The 26,035-nt window shown below is 33.8% G+C and overlaps 1 protein-coding gene across 2 annotated transcripts in view; it reads right to left on the reverse strand.

The window, feature by feature from the left end:
* The window catches only part of CDH8 (cadherin 8), a 147,746-nt gene that overhangs the window by 46,852 nt on the left and 74,859 nt on the right, over window positions 1–26,035 (reverse strand). For both annotated transcript variants that reach the window (XM_084533239.1, XM_084533240.1), the window contains exons 6-9: window positions 18,885–19,052; window positions 14,711–14,898; window positions 11,699–11,952; window positions 4,567–4,703 (exon numbers count right to left, since the gene is read on the reverse strand). In XM_084533239.1, the coding sequence (XP_084389365.1) occupies window positions 4,567–4,703; window positions 11,699–11,952; window positions 14,711–14,898; window positions 18,885–19,052 (747 nt within the window). The remainder of the gene's footprint in view (window positions 1–4,566; window positions 4,704–11,698; window positions 11,953–14,710; window positions 14,899–18,884; window positions 19,053–26,035) is intronic.

Here is a 26,035-nt window from a genome sequence, read left to right on the forward strand (position 1 = left end):
CTGATAGCTTGAATGATCAGAACGAACTCTATTCAGAATCTGTGGAAAATGTAGCAAAAATGTTATAATAAATAAATCATGGCTATTTGATTTTCTTTTAGTAGCTGAATAGCATTGACAACACATAACTTGATAAGTACTACAAAACCGGTACAAGAAACTGAGAGAATACTGAGGAGGTTAGCTCAGCCTGAACTCTGCTCCGCTTCACTGCCCAGCAAAATTGCTAACCAGTTAATGCAAGCAACGCAAGCATGTCAATGTGAACAGTAGTTATAGCTATAATTGTACCTTATACAAACTAAAAAAAAATGTATGTGTGTGTTCAGATGAATGGGTTTACATATGACTTTAAGGATCCTGACTTTACTGGATTTTACTGAATGTCAGAAAATTCCAATTCGAAAAGTACCAAAGAAACAAAAATGTGACGAGCCTTTGTACATACTGGGGGAAAAAAAAAAAAAAAAAAAAAAAAGAAAAAAAGGCATCAAAAGAAATGCCTGTAAGTTAATCATTCATTCTTACTGCACAGCAATGCAGGTTCTCAGAGAATACTTGCATATGTCCCCAGATTCCTTTCCTGTTCAGGGCTTAGCTCCAGAGAGCCCAAACATATGAGCAGCATAATCAGCCCTGACTTACAAAGCAAGGCTATATCCACTCCCCATTCTCTCATGCATCTAGCTGAAAAAAGCCCTCCCAACCTTGGCATACAACTTTAAGCTCCTTAGCCTTCAGGCATATAAGTCTTAAACATACAACAACAAAAAAAGAGAAATCTCATTAATCCACTATTTAAAGTCCAGTGAGTGACAGAAAAAGTTCACCTTTCATATCCACAGACCAAAAGGTACACCCTGAGAGAAAGGTCACTTTGCCAATGAAACTCTACATTGTAATCACCTAGAAGTTCAGGCTCCAGATTCATTCAGCAGAGTAAACTTGGATTCATGGCAAAGTAGAAAGAAAATTTAAGAATCAATTCAAAGTTTTAATAATTTTCAGTATGCCTCTTGCAATAAACATTAATAGACTATTATTTTTCTCTTTGAATTCTAAGCCTGTATTTCAGAGCAATCCTTCAATGAGGTCAAAGTTCTTTATAATTTTCTCTTTTCTTACAAATCCTTGTGATATAATTCATCAATATAGTGAAGTCATTACATGAGTAGAGAAGGGAAAATTTGAACTAAAAAGAAGTAACTATTAATTAAAATATGTAATGAAAAATGTATATATTAATACACCAGAAAGGGTGTAGGTATGTAACTGTGCATACAATGAAAGCAACAACTATGAACTGCTTCACAGAGATTAGAAGGAGTCAGCCAGTGATGGGAAAGTAAAAGCAGGAAAATGCCACCCTCCAAAATGTATCACTTTGCACAGGTCTCAGAGTATGATTGTGGCACCAATAGCATTAATGTATTCTGAATTAGAACTAGAAAAGACACTTGCCTATGAGAAGGGAAAGGAAGTGTCCTTCCTACAGAAAAAAAATAAGCCAAACTGCTCTTTTGCCTGTTAAGTACTTAAAGAAAAAAGTCCTGTTTTTTTCTTGACGTGGAAGGTTAGATTACATTTTAGGTCACTCAGAAAGATTAAAAATAAGTAACATGCTTAAAATTATCCACCTGCACTCCAAAGCAGATTGCTTTCATAAAGATCAGCCAGTCTGAATCTAAATCACTTCATCCTCAAGCCAGATGAAAACACAGAAGTTATACTCAATTCACTCAGACCAATCCTGTCCTGGAAGTTCTCCACCCAAGACAACTGAGGGATGATACAAATGAATATGTTATTCATGGTGACAGCAGAAAACTTCCAAAAAGGACTTGTGCTTAAAGCACAAATTTAAGTGCAGGTAATGTACCGTCACAAAGTTCTGAAAAAGTGATTTATGTTTTGGAAAAAACTTGGTGTTTATCTATGAAAGTGTTGATAAATTAGGATATATTTAAGATCCACCAGGCTGGGAATCATGAAGAAAAAAATATCATGGCTTATGATTGGAAAGCAACTGTTTCAGCAATGAAATGGACTGATCATTGCCTATATAAATAGAGGTGAGCCCAGAACTGAAATGGAAAGCAGCTAAGGTAGGTAGAGAAAATGTTCCTGCTTGAATGATGCTGACATCCTTATTTTTATGGGAGAAATCAGCACTATATTAATATTACTATCAGTGAAAGCAGAGTTTAAAAATAATTTATCTTTAAATAAGCAGATATAGTAGTCTATGAAATTCAGCTCTTGACAAATAATCCTATTAGGAATGCTAAAACAAACAAACAAACAAAAACAAACAAACAAAAACAAACAAACAAAAACAAACAAACAAAAACAAACAAACCACCAACCCAGCCATCCGCAGGAACTCAAATGCTTAGAACAAGATTGACATTATTATTTTTGTAGCCAGTCTGAATAGGTGCTGAGGCTCCCATGAAGTTTTATGAGAAGAATTATAAAATTCTTAAGTAATAATTGCATTTTTGAAATCTGAAGAAGGAAGAGGCACACTTAATTCTGATGTGACTTAGAAATGTGTAATTCTGTTAACTTTGCTCCAATACAAACATACAATCACACGATACACATCAAAAAAGTGAACTGGAGAAGATTCTTGAAAATTTATTCTTTTTCTTTTTTTCCATTTTAGACTTTTTGGAGGAAATAAAATGTAAAATTACTTTACACCTTTTTATTTCAGTGTCTGAAAAGCTTTGAATTACAAACTAATAATTATTTTAATGCTAGTTGTAGATCTCATGAATTGAGATTTCTCATGTCTTGAGAAAATTGGTATGGAGATTTTTATATCTTTCTCCTTTAAAAACAGCAGAATTATTAAGTGGCTTGATATTTACCTGGCAAAAAAATGTTCTATGAAACTGGAGCTTGCTTTCTTTCTTTATGCAATTTGATTCACTGTGTTGGCTTGGCTTTTCTGCCAGCAGAAAGTATTCTTGCTAATTTATCAAAGTAGTGTTTGCCCACAAGATTTAATAGCAATTAACAGAACACTGTTGGCACAATTGCACTATTGGCAATGAAATACACAAATTATTAAGGCAGATTGCATGAATAGAGTTTACAGGAGTTATAAGTTGAGAGCTTATTTTTACTCAGACATGCCTTTGTCATTTATGCATGCATGTCAGTTATCCCTCTCATATTCCTAACATGTTCGTTTTTAAAAGCAAGTACCAGAGAAAAGTATTGGACAACAAAAATGGTCCAAGTAAGCACCTTTTATTCTCCCATTCATTCATTTATTCATAGGTACAATATTATGAAGCTGAGCACTAAAAGTTATCATAATACTATATACTTAAAAAAAAAAAAAAAAAGATACTCTGGGGGAGAAGCAAGCATTAACATCATTGTGTTTTCTACATGCAAGAATTAGCAGCGTAGTTCATCAAGCTCTGAAGACAAACTTTCTTATGACAATGTGTCAAGTGTGCATGTACTTGCAGGAATTATGCATACATATTGATCACAGAATAGAAACTTTAGCAGAAACATTTTCTTAGTTTATGTCTGAGTTATGAAGACAAGGGATGACTGACCTACTTCCTGTATCTGTTTGTGCTTTTTTGTTTGTTTGTTTGTTTGTTTTTTGCTTCAACATGTTGACATAGTCAAATTTATAGTCTAAAATCTAATGCTGATATTAATAATAATGTCTTATCAGATCCTGCCACCAGCACTTAATCACAATTCCAAATTAATCAAGAGTTCTTCTTGACTAAAATCTAGAACCCCTATTCCCCAGACAGGGTGAAGCTCCTGACTGCCAGTGATTAGGTGTACTGATCAGTCACAATAATTTTGTAGATCAGAGTAATATGTGGTTTTGGTTATGGCTGTATATGAGTAAATTTATTTACATGTATCACAGAATCACAGAATGCTCTGGGTTGGAAGGGACCTTAAAGACCAGCTTGTTCCAACCCTCCGCCAGGGGCAGGGACACCTCTGACCAGCCCAGATTGCCCAAAGCATTCATAGCTTCTCTGGGCAACATGTTCCAGTGCACCCTTTGGATATTCTTCGCAAATATTCCCATTCCCAATTATTAATACCCAACAAATATATATATATATATTCTTCCAAAAATCAAATATCAAATAGGGCTACTTTAATGCAACATACCCACGTGCTTAATCATTTAAGGTACTAATACAAAATATTTCTCAGCATTAAGAACTTTTGCATTGACTCTACAACTTACTTCAACTGTAGCAAAGTTTTATTTCTTCTGCCTTATTATAACTCACTACATATCTGTTTTTCTATATTTACCCTATATTAACCCTATACACCCTCTATAAATGTCCTTGTATAACCCTTCAAACTCTATATTACTTTATTCACAGAAACAAGTACATTTTTGAAAACCAAAAGAAATGGAACCTTATCAGAAATTAAGGTTTCTTTCAAAAAATGTGTGCTTTAAAAATCCAGTGTTTTACTTATATACAGTTTCCACTGCATGCACTGATAAAACTAATTAGAAAGCCAACAGAAAATAATAAAGTCACAAATACTTACTAGTTTCAGTAGCTACAATAGTTATGTTGTGCCACATATTTGTTTCTCTGTCCAGTGGTGTTGCCAAAGTTATTTTCCCATCTTCTGCATTAATGTTGAACTGTCTCTCAAGGTCAGTATGGCGATCAATGGAAAACCTACAAAATAGACATCCCTGTAATCTACTTAATGAAGTTGGTGTAGTCCATACAATCACAAGACAATTTATGGAGCCCTCTGAGAGCTGCAGTTTTATAGCAAAATGGATTGAGAAGCTCAATTGTATAAGACAAAATGACAAACTGAGACTAAAAAAAATAATATTTATTATTGCCCAAGGAGTAATTAGCTGTATACCCAGTATGAAGGTCATAAAATGCCCTCAGGTTCACTAGGTAACATCTTTGAAAAACGGTGCTGATCAACAGTTAATTATACAATCCATCACATTTATTAGACAGTTTCTATGGTATTTCACAGTAACTGCTGATAATTTCAAGAGTAATGTATTAAGCACACAAAAATGGTGGGCTTCGTGGTTATTTTTAAAAAGGCTGAATGATGTTATTTTACTAACCAATTTCAGATTAATTAAGCATGGACTATTCACCATGCATATTATTTGGTTACGGTTCAAGCATCTCCATGGGCAGAAGGCAGTGAATCACCGTTTACCTGTAGAACACTTCAAACACTGAAGGAGCGATTGTTTTACAGACTGACATCACTGATTTTTAACAAAACAAGTTCTATCAGACAAGTAGTCAGAGTTTGCAAATGTGAATTTCCAGGTAAATTATGCAGCCGAAACAGAGCCAGCTTGAGAGGAAAGAGCTGCCATAGATTGCTCCTACAGTGCATTAAGCAGGATGATGATTTAAAACTCAGGACAGGATCTCCAGGAAAGCTTTTATGTTTGCCCATTTTCAGAGTTATTTTATTAATGTATTATTTGTAAAAGGAAACTAAATCACAAAATTAAGCTTTCCAATTTTGTGATAGGAAAAGATACAAAATGAAAGAGTTTATCACTGAACTATTGATATAGTTCAATAAAAATTGACTTCAAGGGTTTTTAGTGAATCCTAACTGTGGCTTTATATAAAAGCCTTTTAAGCCTTTGTGTCTATGTATTACAGAACCTAACAGCACGCACTGACAATTTTGCATCTGTTCTGCATTATATCTAGGCATAATAGGGTGAGTTAGGATACAGTGTCAGACTGGATTACATTATGTAGTGGCCAGAATAGTGACTCAGACTGCCAGTTTCTCATTACACTTCTACTTTTTTCACACATACCGCTAAACTCAGGGATAAAAGAGTGAGAACATATTTTGCTACAATGTCAATGGCACAGTTATCTGAAAATCACTTATGCAACTGTTTTATGTTACAATAAGGAAATTAAAAAAATATATATATCTGATTCTGAAGTTCCTCTATATGCCACAATAAAAAATTCTGAATAATTCAAACTCATTCCAACAAAACACCTTTGCTTTCAATGCATGTGTAGCATTAGATTCTGATGTCAAAGTTCACCTTTTTTATTTCAATGTCAGATAATAAGTTCATATTTAGAATAAAAGATAATGTTGCAATTAGGGTGCTTGTGCAATGGATTCAGTAAGATACAATTGATTTTCAAAAATTAGTTCAAAGTTACAACAAAGTTAGTGCAAACGTTAACAAACGTTTGGTAATGTTATTACCAAAGATCAAGACTAGCATAGACACACTGGTAAGGAACTTAACAAATAATGGACTTACAAATGAATGCCCCTGTTAAACAAGGAAAATGTGATTTGCTAGACATTTTTCTATTTTTAAACTCTCAGAAGAACTAGTTTTACTCACTTTAAAAATTAGTAGTTCCATTAAAAAGTACAATACAAAAATATGAAATCAAATTTCAAGTATATTCAAGTGCCTAAAGATAGGCATGCACATCTATATTTGGACATTCAAGTAAACTGATTTTCTAGTGAACTCCACATATCACTTCTCAATGGTTTAATATGAACTGTACTACCCTCAGCATTTCTGAAATCAGGTCACTTATATGGAGGAATAAAGATGTAGGTGCCTAACTTTAGGCAACCATACTTGAAAATGTATTTTAACCTTACTTTAATGTCTCTTTAGTTCCCATTTAAGTATCAGAAGTAAACTTCTGGTGCTAGTGAAGTCGATAAAAAATATCTTACAGACTTACAGGTTTAAACTTAGAGGTTTAAAATTGCAATCAAGAAAAAGCAAAACAAAACAAAACAACAGAAAACAATCAAAGTAACTCATTTTTAAGATCTCATTACTTAAAGCCAATCTTTTAATTCTTGAAGTTTATGCAGAAGTGACTATCAGAGTACCAAACTTTTATGAATTCTGACAATCCACAAAGAAAATAAAATATGAAATGCTTATATGCTATTTAGTCAACTTGGGCTTGACATAAACTTCATTGTGGGTAAGATGCGTTTTTTCCTCTAAGGATCAATGTTTTTTTAAATATCTGTGAGTTTATTATATTGCATTTCATCTCATTCCAACAGTATTTATTCACAATGCAAAAACAGCACTCAAAATGAAACATTTTTAATGAAAGTTTCACAGGTTTACAGGACTACATAGAGGTAAAACCCTCTCCTGAATTTAATTTGATAAATATTTGGTACAAATAAAAAACGAAATTTGCCAAGTCATAAACTTGGGAATACTAATAGTACGCTTGCAGTTTCCTTTTCATGATAATGGTATTATAACTCTTTTTAATGGGAATGCGTTGTCAGATCCATAAGCTAAACATAAAACGTACATTTCTCTAAAAATGAGAAAAGAATATCTTGGGAAATAATATCTGTTAAAATTGCCATAAAACCAGTGCAGGTTATTGGGAGGTTTTGGTTAGTTTATAGGTCTGCTATGGCAATTATAGGAACAATCCCATAGTGGTTTAACAGAAGATTTAAAGTGATTCGTAGTCTTTCTCCCACACTACTGATACTGCTGTTATGACTTAATTTGATCTATTCTTTATTTGAACCAATCTAAATAAGAGCTGAAACCCTTTTTTGCTGCGCCTGCTGAGATTTGAATCGCAAGACTGATACCCCATCAGTGGTAAATCACCATTGTTTATTAATGCCAGGCAGACAGGACAAGCTACTTAGTGACTGATAAACAGCTGCACCATTAGGGAGGCAGAAAATAACGTATCTAGATTTTTAAGGCCTGCTGTGAATTAAGAAAATGATCCACTACTGCCAAAGATGAAATCTCTTCCAATATGAATGGGGAAAACCTGCCACAGTGAAGCTTATCTCTCCACAGAGAAAGACACTGAAAGGCAATGATTTATAGGAGGGCAGAGACAGTATAGGAAGAAAGATTATTACTCATGCTTTTTGCTATGCACTTGGATCAAGCTTTATCCAAGATAATTTACTGCAGATAAAAAGACCATGGTTATAAAATAACAAGAGAAACATGAAATAAATACTACTGGAATCACTAGACTTGTATGCTAATAGATAATGATCTTTCAAGCCTTATTATACAATAAGCCAGGATGTACCACCCTTACTAAACTACAGCAAAGTTTTACAAATAGCTCAGCTGAATCCTCTGGTTAATTTCATTGCTGAGAGAGATGCATGTGGTCTAGATGTGGTAAAATGTGAGCTGACCATGTCTACAATTATTAACAAAATCTGTAAATCTTTTTCACAATCAGGTTTAAAAGTTTATATATTAAAGAATACGCACAGCAAAATAGCAAAGAAAGAGAAAAGAAAAATACTGCTGCTTATGAAAATAGCACTGGGTTATGAAAGACATGATATATTTGGACTAACCTAAGAGCTGAAATGAAAAGATGGTTCACATTCACTGGAAAAAAAGGATAATGAAATCATAACTCAACTAAACACTGCATTATCACTTAGTCATTCAAAGATGCTCTTCCACTATTATGGTTAAACGTCAAAAATATGAAAGGTATCATGCAACATATGCATCCTTTAGTCCCATCCATCTAAAAATGCCTAAATTTCAAAGATCTTTGACTGATTTCAGACCAATAACCAGAGTCACAACCCTTCATTCAACATGGTGTTGCATAATAACCCTACTGGGGTATTTCCTTGTGATGGGCTTATTGAGAACCAGACTGGTAACCCACCTATAAACCCGCTCACTCATCTACGAAGGGCTTTATGCCCTTCAGATAAAGTGAGGAAGAGATCAGACGATATGTTTCATCCCTTCTAAGCAAGTGTAACAAAAAAAAGCACAGTCGTACTGGATGAGGTTAAACACTTTTGTAAAAAAGAAGCATTGGAGAAGAGTTTCTTTCCAGTCTGTTTCCTATAATTTTTCTAAGCTCTTTACTGTTTTTGTTTGTTTGTTTGTTTGTTTCTTGTGAGTCAATTATCAGACTAATAATTCCATATGCAGAGACAACCATGTGTTACTTCATTTATTAAACTTCAATACTCTGAGTATACTGAGACTGTGTATAAAACTAATGTGAAGCAGATGCAGTATAGGTAGCACATAAGGTGATTCTCTAAGGTGATTTGTGTTGCTAGGATTTTTATAACGAATGTACACAAAAACTCTGTCCAACCAAAATATTAACAGAACAGATACATACTGAAAAATATATTTTCCTTGAAATCCAATTGTTTTTTGGTTCCAAAAATTCTATTTTAAGGAAAACACATTAAAAATGGCAAGGCAGTATTCAAACACTCCTTTGTTTTTAGAACAGAACATTTTAATTCTGTTTTTCAAAAATTCTAACTTGTTTTTGATATTTTAGAAAGTGTATCATAGAAAATAGATGGATACAGATAAATTACATCATATTCCTGATATACTAACAGAATAAAAAATTGAAACATACAATCAAATGAAACATTCTAATCCAAAAAAATGTTTCCATTTTTTTTCCATAATCTATGTTCCTTTTTTTTTTTTTTTTTCCATAACCAGAAAGTAGGTATATTTCTGCTTGCTGCTTACCTCTCATGAATATTTTTGCTTCTATAATAGTAAAATTAATAACTTAAAAATTCTCTTTTTGCCTTGAAATATTTTTCATGCAAAAACCGGATTTGGTCTTTCCAGAACAATCACAAATATATCCAGATTAATCAGATGAACAAAGAAGAAGAAAAAAGGAAGCTGCATAGATAATTGTGTGTATTCCTTAATTATCTATCATGCCAATGCCATGGAAAAATTACAAGATAAAATTTTAAATTACTATATATATATATTAAAATAAGATATAAATCATACTAATTACAAAGACATTTTTGTTTCAATGAAATTAATTTTTGCCCATTCTCTTTCATGCATATCAATTGTTTCTGTATGATGTGATAAAATAATTATGTTCTAATTCTGTTTACACATATGAAATCCTTTTCCTTTCAAAAGTTTGAAAATACTTTGATCCTTAAAATGATGAAAAAAATGGAGATGTGGTAAAGATTTTACACATCTCAATTTTTTGGCCTTGAAGAGAATGAAAGGGCTCAATTTCAGGGTATAAAAATGCCTGTAGCTGAGCTAAACTACTCAGAGTTTGAGACAGGATTAGAGAAGAGCAAGGAAACAGAGCAAGAGTGGCAAAACAGCCAAGGTAAAACTGAATCAGAGTTGAAGCCAGATGGAGATAGGAACAAAGACGACACGTTCAAGGAGCAGAGGGGCACAGGACAAAGCCAAATGCAGAACAGAATGTGGAAGAGGCAAAGAACTAAGGCTTGATTGGAAAGAAATGATGAGTATCAAGCTGAAGTATTTGAAGAAAGCCAACTTGCTGCCACCACATCTGGTTTCACACACCTTTCAAAAGACCCAGTTTTGTAGTGGCATTGCAAGCCCTTCTTCACACATCAGTGTCAGCAGTAATAAAATTGGGGATGGAGCCACTGCTTAAATTGTGATAGATCAAACTGTGTGCATTCTGTGTTATACTTTTTCCTGTTTACTCAACACTATTTTAACCTGGGTAACTACTCTTATTAATTTTCCATTTCTCTGACCTGATGACCATCCTTGATTGTCCTGAGAGCTTCTCTGGTATGAAAACAGAGTAAGCATGTGTTACTGGGCTGTGTACTGCAGTAGCAAGTATATCATTCAATTACTAATTTTATGTTGCAATATTTGATAGTCAATGCTAAATTTTGCTAGGTTTGAAAGGATGATTCCAGGCAAGATACTCCATCTGCATGCACAAGTTCTAATATATTCTGAATGTCTAATTCTGAAAATACTAAAATATGCTATGCAACATGTAGGCCCCCTAAATAAAGGTTTAAAGTTTGGCTCTGCAACAAAGATAATGATTAGAAAATGTACATAAGCATCATCTTCACAACTGACAACTGTTTGTGTAGTTTATATTCTCTATGGCAGCAATGTACAGTGATGACTATTAAATAAACTCTCCAAATATATTTTTACTATTAAGTTGACATTTTGGTGTTTCATTTCAGAATGCTTTTAGCAGGCAGTACTATACATAGTAAAATTTGGTTTGAAAACTGTCATGTCACTGTTTAACTAAAGGGGAGGGAAAAACGTGATCTCATGAAATGAGATAGAAAATACACTGATCTGATGAAACGGAAATAAGAGATTTTGCTCAAGTTAGATCAAAAAGGGAAAATATCGCAAACTGAAGATGTAAAAATCATATGGGCATAATCATTTCTGACTTTCTATGATTAAACCAGGAATATGTTTAGCCAAAGGAATACTAAATATGGTTTTACAATCTTACAACTACATGGAACAAATTCAGTATATTGTTAGTGCAGAAACTAGTGGAATATTTAAAGTAAACGCAGAGATATACACTGATGAGCCAACCCCACTGGACCTTATACCCCCCTATTTCTTATTTTCATTGCACACTTACTGCTTTATAAGATTATTCATGTAGCAAGGAATATTTTTGTGATTTTGGAAATTACCTGAACTGATAAGCATAACACTTCATAAAACAAAGAAGTCCTATGCCAGTATTTTATAGAAATAAAACAGAGAGAGAACATACATACAATGTATGGGAAAACATACTTAGTATACTACCAGCAGTGTTTTCCTATGAGAACTTTAGAGTAGCACTACCTTATAGGACTGGAAGACACATCGGGGTCATGGGCAGTCACCTGACCAATCACAGAGTTAATAGCAGCATTTTCATGCACTTCCAGTAGGTAAGTAGGTGATGAAAAGACTGGTGGCTCATCAGCATCCTCTACTACAATTTTTACTGTTGCTGTATCCTTGAATGGTCCTCCACTGATGAAGCGAGGATCAATATGAATGTTGGCTGCTTCTACCTTCAGAGTATAGGATTTTTTGGTCTCAAAGTCCAGTGGCTGTTCAGAATGACAAAGATAAATGTCTTTTTACTAATGGCCAAAGAGAAAGAGCAAATTAATATAATGCTGATGGATGAAAGTCATGTGTATTTAATCACATTCAGTGAGTTTTAATACATCCCCTTCCCACTCGCAAAAATTCAACCTGCAAATTTTCTAGGCATATATTGATAATCTGTTCATTAACCAAGAGAAAACAATACTCTTTGTTTTCTTGTTTTTCAGAAAAAAATTACCACAATATTCTCTCTCATGAATAATACTACTACAATTACATATCAGATAAATACTGTAAATTTGCCTATGATGGCATGACTTGCATACTAATAATATACTTAATCAGTGCTTTGTTAGCTGTAGATAAGAAGAAAAAAATAAAAAATTATTATCTCCACAAGGAATAAATATTTTATTATTTCCAGAACTATGTGAGAAATTCAAAGAACTAGCAATTATTATTTGTTGGACAGGAGAGGCGTTAGGTGGAAAAATTTAGAGCTAATCATATAAGAAAGTACTTCAATATTATTGCACTTCAGATAACTCTGCATTTCTGTTTATAGGGCTAAATGAGGTAGACATCTCTCAGGAATTTCTGACAATTGTAGCAATTCCTATTTCTGTACCTTATTTTTTTTTCAGAGAGAGAAACACGAAACCGATTACTTTATTCTTACAATATACCTTCCGTGTCACCATTGTTTTTACTATTTTACAGCTTCATATTAAAACATAAAAGATGAAAACACAGTGGATTTAAAGAAATGAAATACCAAATAAAAACCAAATCTGCGACACTTCTGAATATCAGAATTTTTCATTATAGGAGATTCAACTTTGTGTCATGAAGCACATCAGTATATTCACTATATAATTCTCTTGTGTCTCACAATGATTCAAGTTTCAAAGATGCAAATTGCCAAGCACTGGAAAGATATTAAGATTTGCATTACAATGTTCCAGGGATAGAAAGCAAAGGACACAGAATCTGTCTGAATCTGCAATGCAAATACTAGCAAGAACACAAATAGGAATTACAAAACTCTTTCAGGAAGTCTGCAAAGCCTTCAGTATGTATACTTTTGAATTTTGTTGATTTTTTCTTCAGGTATGAATCAAGCTGTAGTGGGATTTGCTCTTTCTCACAAATTCTAGTAAACATGAGAAAACCTTGCTTCTTTAGCAGCTCTTAAATTTGCAAGCTTTTGTAATTATGAATGGTGATTTATAAATCAGCATATTCACAATTTGCTAATCATAGCTACTGTATCTTTTTTTTTCAACTACTTTTCATATGCTTTACAGAAATGACAGTACCCCAATACATATAGTCATTCTTAATCAGACTATCGTATTGAAAATTTACTCTGCATTGTCTAAAACTCATGCATTTATGCTGGAGAAAATCTACTGGTGAACAGTACCCTACATACATCATCTACTGTAGTAGAAACAAAATGATTATTGCTGTCAAAATATATGAAACAACATTATGTTACAGTCTTAGTTATGAAATAAAGCCAAGGGAACTGGGGCAAAAGGCTAATTGCCTTAGTGTACAAAGGAGGCCACAGCATACAATAAATAACAACAAGGAAGATCAGGGATGTATATCATAATTTTCTCTTTAGGATAACAGATCTAATTTTAGATAAATATACATAATTTTATTACACAATTATACTTCTAGAGTTCTGTCCTTCTCACTGAGAAACAGAAAATAAAAACTTCCAACAGCCATCATTCTGTCTGACCTCTTTAATCACAGGTACAAGTTGAATATTAATTACCCTCAGGTACTCAGGCACGTTTTTTCATTGAAAGCCACGCCTTTTTTAAAAAAAACAACACTGAATCATTTAGAGTGCTCTGTGCTACATATTTTAAACCCTCCATGCCAGTGTTATGAGTTATATTCATATCCTTCTTTGGAACACAGCAGGGGAATCTGTTCTCTTTTCCTTCCCCCAAAATAATGAAAATGAAGCCTGTAATTACAGTTTCATTGGCTTGAATAGCTGAACTGTGTTCTAGATATGCTGTCTTTCTCCACATTTCTGTATATAATTGGGTGTTCCTTCTGTTGTGTATTCATAAATACCTTATCTTGCATACATCAAGATTGTGTAAGCATAGAAAGGTAACAGAGTTGTAGCCTTCTCTACAGCCCAAATTTGGCATTTCTCATGTTAAACAGTACTGATGTCCTTGATAAGGTTCACTGAAATCATTATTCATTGAGCAAAGAGAATTCAAGAGAAAAGTTGGAAGATTTAGCCTCTTACACATCAGGTAATTTAAATAATAAGCTATGATACTTTTTCTCTGAACGGTATCTGCCCAACTATACAACAAATGAAATCATAGAGAAAAGTGTTTGATGAGTACTCAAATGAGATTTTTTGAAAGTGTACATCACCAACAAAGGAAATTCTGATCTACTCTTCCCTTTTGGAGCCAAGGAAGCAAAATCTGTACCATTTGAGCATGTGAAGCAGTGGCTGGACTCAGGAAGACCAGACAAGATTAATGTGTGTCCAGAACAGAAAATACTGCCATGGAGGTCTCCACACTTGTCACCTAAATGGTGCTTCTGAGGGACGTGGCTTATACACCCCTACATTTATCAATTCACTGGCTTAACACCTCATCTGCAGATAAAAGAATCCTTGAGAATCCAGCATGTTCTCACAGAGGACAGTCCAGCTGGGTAGCTGTATGTGCAATAAACATTTTTTTAAGAGATAGAGTTTACCTTTCTCACTCTAATAATACCATCCTGAGTTTGGGCATCTGTAGTGATTTCAAAAATATCCATTCCATCTCCTTCAATAATATCATAGGATGACTTAGCATTTTCTCCAATATCCAGGTCATTTGCTTTCACTCTTCCTATAGGTTCCCCAAGAGCAACATCCTCCATTACTGAGAAATGATACATACCTTAAGAATAAGAGGAAAAGACCAAATATTACACCTGATTCCAGTATCTCTTGTGTGCTCTTCATTTGTTTATACTACCCCAAAGCAAACTTGAGATGTGCAACTGATACAAATAACATTTACATGGGTTACTTACTGAAAGCAGCAAAACATGTTCCTTACATATTAATGTTCAGTTTACTGCACACGAACGTTCCTTTCTTTCATTGCAGTAGTACCCTGCCTCCTGCTTGCACAGATTCTCACTGCTGCTGAACATAAATATTAAGCTACTTTCAACACTGCAAATATGTCATATGATGTCTACTGCAGATACTGCTGAACTTACCTTTTTATTTACAGACTTGTAACTATATTTTTGATGGAATTCAACCACAAAACCTTAGCTTTTGCTCTGCTGAAAACTCACCTAATATGGAAAAGGTGCCATTTAAAACTTCAGATCTTTGCTATTTTTTTTTGTCTCTTATCTTTTTATTTGAACTGGTTTTGTTCTTTTAAGCCCTTTTGCAATAAGAAACTCCTCAATAAACACTCAAGGAAACTCACCAACTTTAAGTTGTAAAGGAAGCGATATTTTTCCACTGTATTCATTACTGTGTCACCTATTTGTTTATAGGTATAGATTAAATCCTACTACAAAGCGCTATTCAAATCCTCAGCATTTTTATTTTTTGTAATACTTGCTTCAAACCATGTGACCTAAAATGTTTCAAAAATCTATTTTGAAATTCTAATATTTTAGGTAAGCAGTTTACTAAAAGAAAGAACAAAATACCCATTTTATTATTACACCTCGCAGTTCTTAGCATCACTTTGAAAACAGAAGACATGCATGTTTTACATCAATAGTTCTTTATGGGATGCCTATCTTTTTTTGGCTCTTGGTAATTTACCATGTTTGATGCTACAGTTAGTATGTGACTTAACCAACTGTGGTGATATTTAGTAGTAAAACAATCAAAAAGGAATTCAAGGTTAGAAGATGAAACCGGTAAAAACAATATAAATATTATATGACAAATGGTGCTGGACTTGTCCTTTTCTTTCTTCACAGTTGTTTTAAGACAACTTGTAGTTTTTAGTGTAATGTGCAGCTTTTCTAGTGCTTAGTTTTCTAAAGCCAAAATATCCTGGTGTTTTTGCTGAAACTGTTTGTAGGCCAATTACAACTGCTACAGTTGAAAGTATGAAGGAAAACAAAAGGAATTCATGAATACCTATAGTGATTTTTTTTTGTTTTGTTTTAAGCTTCTAGGCTAAATTATTAGAGACAATTTGGGACCATCAACATTCCTCAGGAATATTCCCAATAGCTCACAAACAACAAGCAGGAAAAGCAATCCTACAGAAAGTGCCTGCACAGACTAAATTACATATTTGTAATTTATACTGCTGTCCACATTTTGTGGCTTGACTCTCCAGACGCAGTTGATTGCATTTTCTGGTTGATATTTTTTCTCAGACTTATTAACGTAGCTTAGAAAATACTGTAAAAATGTTATTATGATGTAAGTGACTCTTTTACATAAATTGCTCTCAAGTATTATGAATTGTTCTGTCAAGATGTTATAGTTCAGAGCTGACCAAAAATCCACATTATTCTTCTTTGAAACCCTTTGGTTTTCACAGCAATGCACAGTTCTTCTCAGTATAATCTACAGTAAACTGCCAGGTTAAAAACTTCAATGACTTATAAAATGACTCTAAAATGATCTTAAAGAGATCACAGAAGTAGTGAAAGTTCATCTTTTTCATTTTCAAAACCCAGGAGGCTAACACTTTTTGAAATCTAACCATAAATATACATTTCTGTCCTGCCTGGAAACAATAAACCGATAAAACACAGTGCTTTCTGAGTTCATTACAATTTATTGTGAAAGCAGCATGTATTACATCTTATGAATTTCTATTTCATTCCAGTTAGGCTCTATTGTAAGTTTGATCCTTTCTTATTTTCCTTTCCAGGCAAATGCCAACTGTGCTTTAACAGTGTAAAAAATGCTACAGATTTGATCAGCTCTTGTATAAGGTTAGAGTCATGACTAATCTGCAATGTTAGGCAGCATGCTCGGAATACTCAGTTTTAAAAGGCAGAATTTGTAATAGAATCCAGTTTAAATATTTACTATGGCACATCCTCATTAAATGCAATATATGCATAACATAAAACTATAGTACATGCATTATTTTCCTAACGAAATTGCATAATTGTCAGAGTTCTAACAGGGTGGTTATTCCTAGATGGTAGTTTGAATTCTGTGCTGGAATCCACTAGCTGTAACAGCTTCAAAGACAGCAACCCACTCTTTGTTAAAGGAAAACTAATCTGCATTTTCCACATTAAAAATATATTTCAGGGATTTGTGATGCAGTCTTCCTCAGCCTAGCCAGTCAACATGTCACTGTAACCAAACTACAGGAGAACAGATATGAGTAAGCTGCACGGGGAAAGCACAGTTTCATCTCCACATGCATTCACTCCTGTGCTTCCTGCTGAGACCTCCAGCAAATGTACCAATTAGTACCAGTTGTGTTGCTGATTTTCTGATCAGCTTTTTTTGTACTGGCTGGCAAAGACTTTATGACATAGAAAATGCTGATACAAATACAAAAGCCAGGTAAGCTGGCAGAAGTAGATGCGTAGTCACAGAGTTAGAGCTACTGTACGCTGCAGGCAAGAAATGTTCCTCTGTGTTTTGGTGATATGGTTCAGCCAGGAGTCTCATCCATAGATATTCACATTATTAAGGGACTTTATTAAGGGACTTGTCATCCTGTGTTGGAAAATACTACTGTACAAGTGCAAGCCATGTGTTCTCAACGTCAAAAATACGTGCATTTCATATTTTATAATAAGAACATCTTTTATTGTGCATAGAGCAGTTATCTGTTAAAAACACTATGCAGAGGTAATATAATATATATTTTTTTTCTGAATAAGCTTTTACCTCTGCTTTTTTTTTTTTTTTTTTTTTTAAATAATAATTTGTATACATATATATATATATCTGTATGTGCTTTTTCTAGACTATGGGGAAGTATATATCACATGCTGAGTATTAAGACACCTATTTCTCTCTTTACGTCTTCAGAACAGGGCAAAAGTGGATTTTGCCCTTTGTGTAAAAGAAATCATTTTACATTCGGTGCATAGGTACCTTGTTAGAAAAACATGCTACTAAAAAAGTAAAAATGACACAGTCAAGATATGAACTCTCTCCAAACCTAATATAGGCTCTTAATACCATAAAACAAGTGTTTCCAGAACAAGCTGGATAAAAAAGTAAGTTTCTAATAGGGTATTAGATTGCACCTGTTCCAAACAAAATCGATCCAGTCATTATGCTCTTCCCTTTTCTTTTTTCTTTTTGTCTTCATCTTTGAAATAGACTACAAAGCTTGTAGAGAATCTCAGCATGATGCCAAATCATTTTAACCTAGCCCAGCAAGACATCCATTGGAACTACAGTAGTAAATATGGATTTGGAATTAAAGATCAACAATTATCTAGACGTAAAAACTTATTTTTCTTTGTTTTCTTCATTTTTACCTAATTAGTCAAACCTTTTTTTTTTTTTTTAATCAGTTGCAAATGTCTTTTACTGATGGTGTCCTTTGTCTGCAAGAGATGGAAGCACATACAAAAGCAACTGAAACTAGCACTTAGAAACAACTGCATTGAAAGCAAAAACCACCCAAATAAAAAAAATTAAAAAATTCCCCAAGCCCTTTTGTGTACAAGAGATAACACGGAAGACAGAGGGCTGTGTACACTGTTATGGGCATAATTCCTTCCTTCCTTAAAGCTCTTAATCAGGCAGAGGACTATTAATCTTTCTCCAGTAGCAGCTACAGATTTTTAAATTACATTACAAACCCAGGCAATATGATGATAAAAAAAATCTGGATTAAAAAGAAAAAAAGAAAAAAAGAGGTATATTCCTTTCTTATACAGGAGAATGCAAACACATAATGACACTTACTCTGTGCAAACTTAGGAGGATTGTCATTAACATCAGTGAGTGTAATTGTCACTGTTGTAGTTCCAGAGAGTCCACCCATATGTCCTCCCATGTCCTTTGCTTGGATGACAACAAAGTATTCTTCTTTGGCTTCTCTGTCCATGTTGGGAAGAGCTGTTTTAATTATAGCTAGAATAGGGGCAGGGGGAGAAGATTGTCAGATACAGACCCAAATTCAGTTTTGTAGGTATTTTTATGAACGTAGGTTAATATTGTTATAAAAACTTAATGCTAAAGATCCAGCCTCTTAGTACCAAGGAAAAGAAGAAACTAAGACTTTCAAAACAGTATATTAGTGGTCACCTACCTTGGTTTAAACAAAAGCGCAAGGAAATCACAGTCAAAAATAAGAATTATTCCTACCTGTGATACTTATTTCTTTTTTCTTGATACAGAATATGGTTTCTTTATTACCTCCCAGAGAAATCATATGTTCTCCCATAGAAATAAAAAAAATAAATTAGGAATTGTAATGATGCATTCTGCAAATAACTCCATTGTTATAAATAAAGTGACTTTAAAAAAGGATGTTAGAGTATTATTTTTTTTTCATTCATAGACCTGATCAAGATATCACTGAAATATTATTTCAACAGCTTTTGAATCTTTTGAATTAAGCGTAACATAACTTTTTCTCCATTATTATTTTTAGGCAAAGAGTTTCTACTGTTATTTTATTTTTTAATAATAAAAAAAAATAATTTACATAGTTAAATCAGGCCTAGAATTGTAAAAAACAACAACAACAAAAAAAAACCGCCACATTTAGTATTCTGCATTTTACTCTAAGAAAAGTTAACTAATTCAATAAAGTGATATTTTTCCTAGGCATGTATTTTAATTTGTCTATTAACGTATGAAACACTCTATCCCTTGGCTATAGTTTGAAAGGTAAAAGAAAAACGAAAAATATCTTAATAAGTGTCTACAAAAGAATTATGTTTTCTGACCTTTAAGGTATAAAATTTTGGGGTATCTCTGGGTGATAACACTAACACAATCTGTTATTTCAATATTCCTATCTACTGTCTCAACCATAAACCATTTGCTAGAGGCTAAGAGGCAAAAATAAATTCAAGTTTCAATTTCAAACAAAAATGAAAATGTAAAAAAGAAATGTACTCTTTTAATTACCGTACCTGCAGCTGAATATTTTTAAATATTGAATATTTCAGAATTATATGGGTTGTTACCACCTATATTTCTGTGTTCACTATCTAGAGGACTGAAATCAGCTAAAAAAACAACCAACCAAACAAAAAAACATCATTATCTCTTATGAGGCAAACTAACAAACACAAAAGGGTTCCATCCTTTCCTAAAAAAGTAATGTGATCAAGACAAAAGGCAAACAGAGTTATGCACAGACAATTTCAAATATAACCATTTGTTTTATTTATTTCTTTTTTCACGAGTTCTCTAGTTGTGCTCACAAGAAATACTGAAATTTTCAATCAATTTTTAGAAAATGTCAAATCACCAAATTCTAAATCTAAATAATAATAATAAGCTCACCAAATACTAATAGGCATACAGCACATTAATTCATTGACCATTCAACCCACTCTACTTCAATTCAAGCCAGAAACAAATTGAGAATAAAAACAAACTCAGTTTTAGCATGTTATGATGGATGAAAACGATATACGCCAAACAGAAGTGTAGTTTAAAAGCAAGAGATGAGAATTACCAAAGACTAATGTAAGGCAGATAGACGCTTGCTGGAAAATTATATTCAGAAAAGTTATCAATGGCTTACTGTCAAAGTGGATGGATGGATGAAGTTGTTCATAGGGTTTGTTCTGCTTCTAGCATCATTCAGTATTTTCTGAATGACGGAAGACAAGAAAAACTTATCAAGCCTTTCAGGTGACACAAAGTTGGGAGTAATTGCAAATACTAGAAGAAGAGGATTACAGTTCAAAACAATTTTGACAGATTGGATAGTCTAAAAAAGCAAGATGCAACTCCGTTTGGCAAATAAAAAGTATTTTGTGTGGGTGAAACAGTTAGTTAATAACTGTCACAATAACAATAGAGCAGGTGACTCATGAGATAAAAAAAAGTGGAGTCAAAAAGACTTGAATATGAGTCTACAGCATTTCACTGTTAAAAGCATTCAAGCATTTTGTGATTATATTTTAGCTAGTATATTGTATGCAAGAATGGTGGAGTAATAATCCCTTCAGTCCCCACACACTGCTGGAACAGTGTGTTTGATTTTGGGTATTCCTCTTCTGTATTCAAACTGATGATGAATTAAGCAATGAGTAAAGCAATGAGTAAAATAGCAGAAAGTCTGAGAAAAATCTTGTTCAAGTAAGTTAGAGAACTATGAGCAAAGAGTCTGCAGCCAAATATGGAAAACGTACTGGGAGCTACTCTCCTTTCCCAATGAGAGTAAGAGAAGAAATGATGGAACTACGATGTAAATGACAAAACAGGTTTAAGCTGCAGCACAAGAGATTTCAGTTAAGCATTAGGTGAATGCTTTCTACCAGAGAAGTAAGTACAGTTAGAGAAGGCTACTTATAGAATTTATAATATTTCCATCACTAAAAGTCTGTGGGAACCTATTATTCAAATACCTGTTGAGAATTTGAACGAGTAGATCTCATTCTTTTTGAAGGTAGGGTTACTTACTGAATACTGCTTGAGGTCCCTCTCCATATTGCCTAAAACTTCTCTGTGTATTCTAAAATACTTTATAAACCTTAGGCCTGTGAAAACTTTTGATGGACATGTAGTTCAAGCATAGGAAAGAAAGCTCTATCATAATTTAGCTACAAATCCTCTGACTAAAGCTGGAAACCTAAGGAAGTGGGCTGGAAGATAAAAAAATCAGGAAGTAACCTATTTCTTCAAAGAATGAGAACATCCCCAAGGAAGTTCCTTTTATTTATTTATTTATTCTTTTTTGGCTGAGTTGCTTTTCCTAAACAGCTATTGGTGTCACACTGCTCAATAGCAAATAAAACAGCTGTAGAATGGGATTTACTTTTACAGTGGTCCTAAATGCACACAGTGAGCAATTCACACAATCTGCCTCACAACTTGAATCGGTTAAAATGCACCCCAGTGGACTACTTTCAAAAACCTATTTGGAAGAATATACACTATCTCAAACTGAAAAAGATCAGGGGAAAAGAAGCAAAGTTACAAAGGCTATAGCTGATGAAGAGGAGGAAAAGCAGCAATAAAAAATAAGGATCTGTTTTCCATTTTTCACTTCCCTTTTTTAAGGATCTCTTTATGGTAACACTGTAACAGTACACATTGTAATAATTGAGAACATGGACCAAACCCAAGCAAGCACTATGCAAAATTGGAATCTGAACCTGAAAAGCTTTTCTTAAGAATCTCATTTATCTCACATGTTTTGATGAAGACTTCCTGCTATTTCAGCTAGCATGCTTTGGAACATTCCCTTCTTCATTTTGGAAGAGCTAAGTAATTGCTTTGATCTTCCTTCCACGCTAAAATCTTGGTGGAGATTTTTATTAAATATAACAGCCATTTAGGACCCAAACTACTGCAAAATCAATCTTGTAATTTCTTCAGAGAGCTGCGAGATGTATTCTTTGTACTCCCATGAAGCACAGTGACTTCAGTGATGTTTTAGCAGCCCATAAAAAATGTTCACTTGGAGACCTCTGGAAAACCTGTACCATAATTCCTTAAAAATGAATAGATCACTACTAACTTTCTTGAAAATTAAAGAAATTCTAGTCCTTTGAGGATGTCATACAGGCATACTGTTCCACTATTTTTAAATTCAATTTACCCTTCATATAAATCATAATCTTTTTAATAAAAATTATTCCCATTCCTTACTAAGGTTTAAAGCCTCTAGGACTTTTATTCTAGCAAGACAAGAAAAACAGCTGTAGTGTCTAAGTTGGCTAACTTTACAGAAAAATTAACAATTACAGGAGTATCTGAACTACATTCAGATGTAGACGTATTTCAAATCAAAGCCATTAGCCACAGTAAAAATAATCTCTAGGTAAGGAAATGAATGCTGTGTTATATAATTACATGTGGAGTGATTCTATGCCATTTTTTATTTTTAAGAGAGAAGCTAACAGTGTGCATATTTTATTACCATGTTTATTTTTTAAAATTGTATGGGAAAGACGACACTATCTGTCTCTCTGTTAAACAAAAAGATGAAGGGCAAATACTGTTCTGTTAAATCTCTATAGCTTCTTGTTTAACCTACAATCTATTATATCTACTTTTTCAGCCCATATTACTTCCATTTACATGTTTTTTCAGTTCTTGCTTTCATTTTGAAGTAGACCTTGCAAGCTTGCCTTTGTGCATAAATGAACACTACCTGTCTTTCACTAGATACATTTTTCTTGAAGAATATCATGATCAGATAACACCTATTATAATACTACCATTTCAATTCAGATGAACTTGTATCTGGGTTTTACAGTAAGGAAAAAAATGTTTTCATCTCATACTAGAGACTCACCAGCCATTCCTTTTTCTCTGGGAACAAGTTTTCACTGGAATGTTAAAGGGTCACCCTCTCACCAACTGAGAATGAATGCAGTAAACAAACATTTTGCACTGCATTTATGAACCTGTTTCCTTATGATTTAATTTGTCATGATCCAGTAATACTTATAACTCTACTAAACACTTCAGAAAATGTAGTTTTGGACTCTTTTACAGATATTTTCCAAATATAACCGTGTAGCTCAAATTCCTCTCTTCTAATTCAGTCTCTGGAAGCACAATATTATTTAGATATGTATCCCCAGTTCTTCTACTCAGCATGAGAAAAGTTGTTGCTCTATCTCACTAGCTTTCTAAAATGACGGAGGTATTGCTCTGAAATGAAAGAAATAAATGTGGTATCAGCCTGTTTGCTAATACTATTTCTAGATAAACTCTAGAAACAGAAATCACTTTTTTTTTTTTTTTTCAAATGCCAGTCTGTCTTGATCTTAAGCAAATCATCTTTACCAACTACAGATTGTCATAACTGCTTTCAAACCTCTCCACAATGATTTTATACTTTCTTTATTAATCAGAAAATGCTGCTTTTGCCACTGCTGCAGGACCAAATCCTACACACCTTATCCATAATGGTTGCACTTTATACTTCTAAGCAAAAATCAAGAACTGACCCTTGGGTCTGCTGTACTAGCGGTTTGTCAGTACAACCCTCTCCTAATGGGCTGTCACCAAGACAACTCAGAATCACCAATGATTCTCTGTACAAACACCTTACCACAACTCCTAAGGTTGTACAGTATACTTAGTACACAATGGCAAAAAAAAAAAGGTTCATACTAGTTTGAAAATATACTCTATTTTCAGCATTGCACCTAAGCACATCAGGGACTGTACAGACTGAGCTGAAGGTGCTGTAACCAAGTGCTAGTGACTGAAAACAGACTCCAGAAATTCAGTATGTGCTGGAGCTGATTCTGCTACACTGGGAATGATACTCCTATCAGGGCTACAAACCTATCTTCTGTCTGCTACTGCACACACCTGCCTTCTTGCCTGGGAAATGAGTTCATACACCTTATTTGCCAAGACACAACAACAGAACAACATCTGTCCATCCTGGTTCATGCCTCTTACAATTATTTCAGTTTCAAAGATAAGTTAACTGTAACTGAATCTGTAGTAATTGGCAGGAATATCACAGCAGCACTGGTTAATAAAATGAGTTAGAAAGCTGTAATTCAATCCAGGCTGTGCCTAATGTTGAACAGGTTCCTTCTCTACGCCAATCCCACCAGGGTTTAAATCTAAACTATTCAGAAACTGAACTGTTTAGAAAGGGTCTGTTGAACATGAGTTAGTTCTGTTCTTAGAAGCTCATTACTTTCCCTTGCAGTTGAATGTTATTTCCTGTATCAAAACTGTTTTCCCATCTCTCTCTCATTTGAAAATGCTACCTTGTCATTTTATCATGAGTAATTACAGAAACAGTCCCTGTGCCTCTCTTTTATTAACACCTTTCAAATATTTGTACAGTGATTTCATATCCTCCTTTAATCACCTCTTATCCAGTTTATACAAATTAAGTTCAATCAATCTTTCATTCTAAGTCATATTCTTCAGTCTCTCTCACCTTAGTTACACTGCTTTGAACTTTCTTCGGTGTCTCAGTTTTTTTTTTTTTATGACGATGTGTCTCGCCAATACTACATACAATATTCTGGGGGCAGCTTGTGCTATTATTGTTGCCCAGCATTACTAATAAACTGGACTTTAACAATTTGGTAGAAGAGTGAGCGTATGTCATCGCAAAAATGTTTGTAACTCAATAGTTGCTGTCACTTACCCTCATTACCTTACTGATTTTTATTGCTGGACTGTATTTTAAGGTCGAGAGGGAGGAAGGCAATAAAGACTGTAAATAAAAATAGAAGATTCATACCTGACTTCAGCCGAATGCCATTTTCACTCCTCCTAGGCCTACTCTTTCATGTTCTAAATTTCAGAGCCACACAGTGTCTCAGGTTCAATACTGTGTTCCAGAGGGTGTCACATACTGAATCATTAAAAGCTCTGTTGGTTAAAGCATATGGACTTTCACCCAGAAGTTAAAGGTAGGCATAGAAAATGAATCAAATATTCACTCTCCAAAGAAATATCCACAGGCTGTTAGGAGAGATTTTAGTTTTCTAGGCCTCCTTATTCTTCTATTTTCTTCTCAGCTTTACTGACTTGAAATTTGGCCATTGTACCAAGTAACCATAACCAAGATGGCAGCATTTAAAAGCTGTTCTTTTTCATATATTGCAAGGGTTTATGCTTGAGTAATGCAATGCATTTTCCAGTGCAGTAGGGCATTTGGTATAATTCGTCTTGTTCACATATTTCAGGTGTGTGTAGGAGTGACATTATTTAAGTAAGTTCATGTGAAATGTAAATAAATGGGACGCAGCTGATAATGTATTTTCCTTGCTATTCCTATATTGTAGAACACCATGTCACTTCATATTATATTCCATTATGATAATCTTATTTTAAAGCTGACAGTCATGATTTAATATCTTTGAAAAAGCTTAAAAGTGAGAAGTGTACTTTTTCTGCTTCTAGCAGTATTAAATAAGCCCCTCCCCCAGCATTTTGAA

Source organism: Aythya ferina, assembly GCF_964211825.1.
Source record: "Aythya ferina genome assembly, chromosome: 12".
NCBI lineage: Eukaryota > Metazoa > Chordata > Aves > Anseriformes > Anatidae > Aythya > Aythya ferina.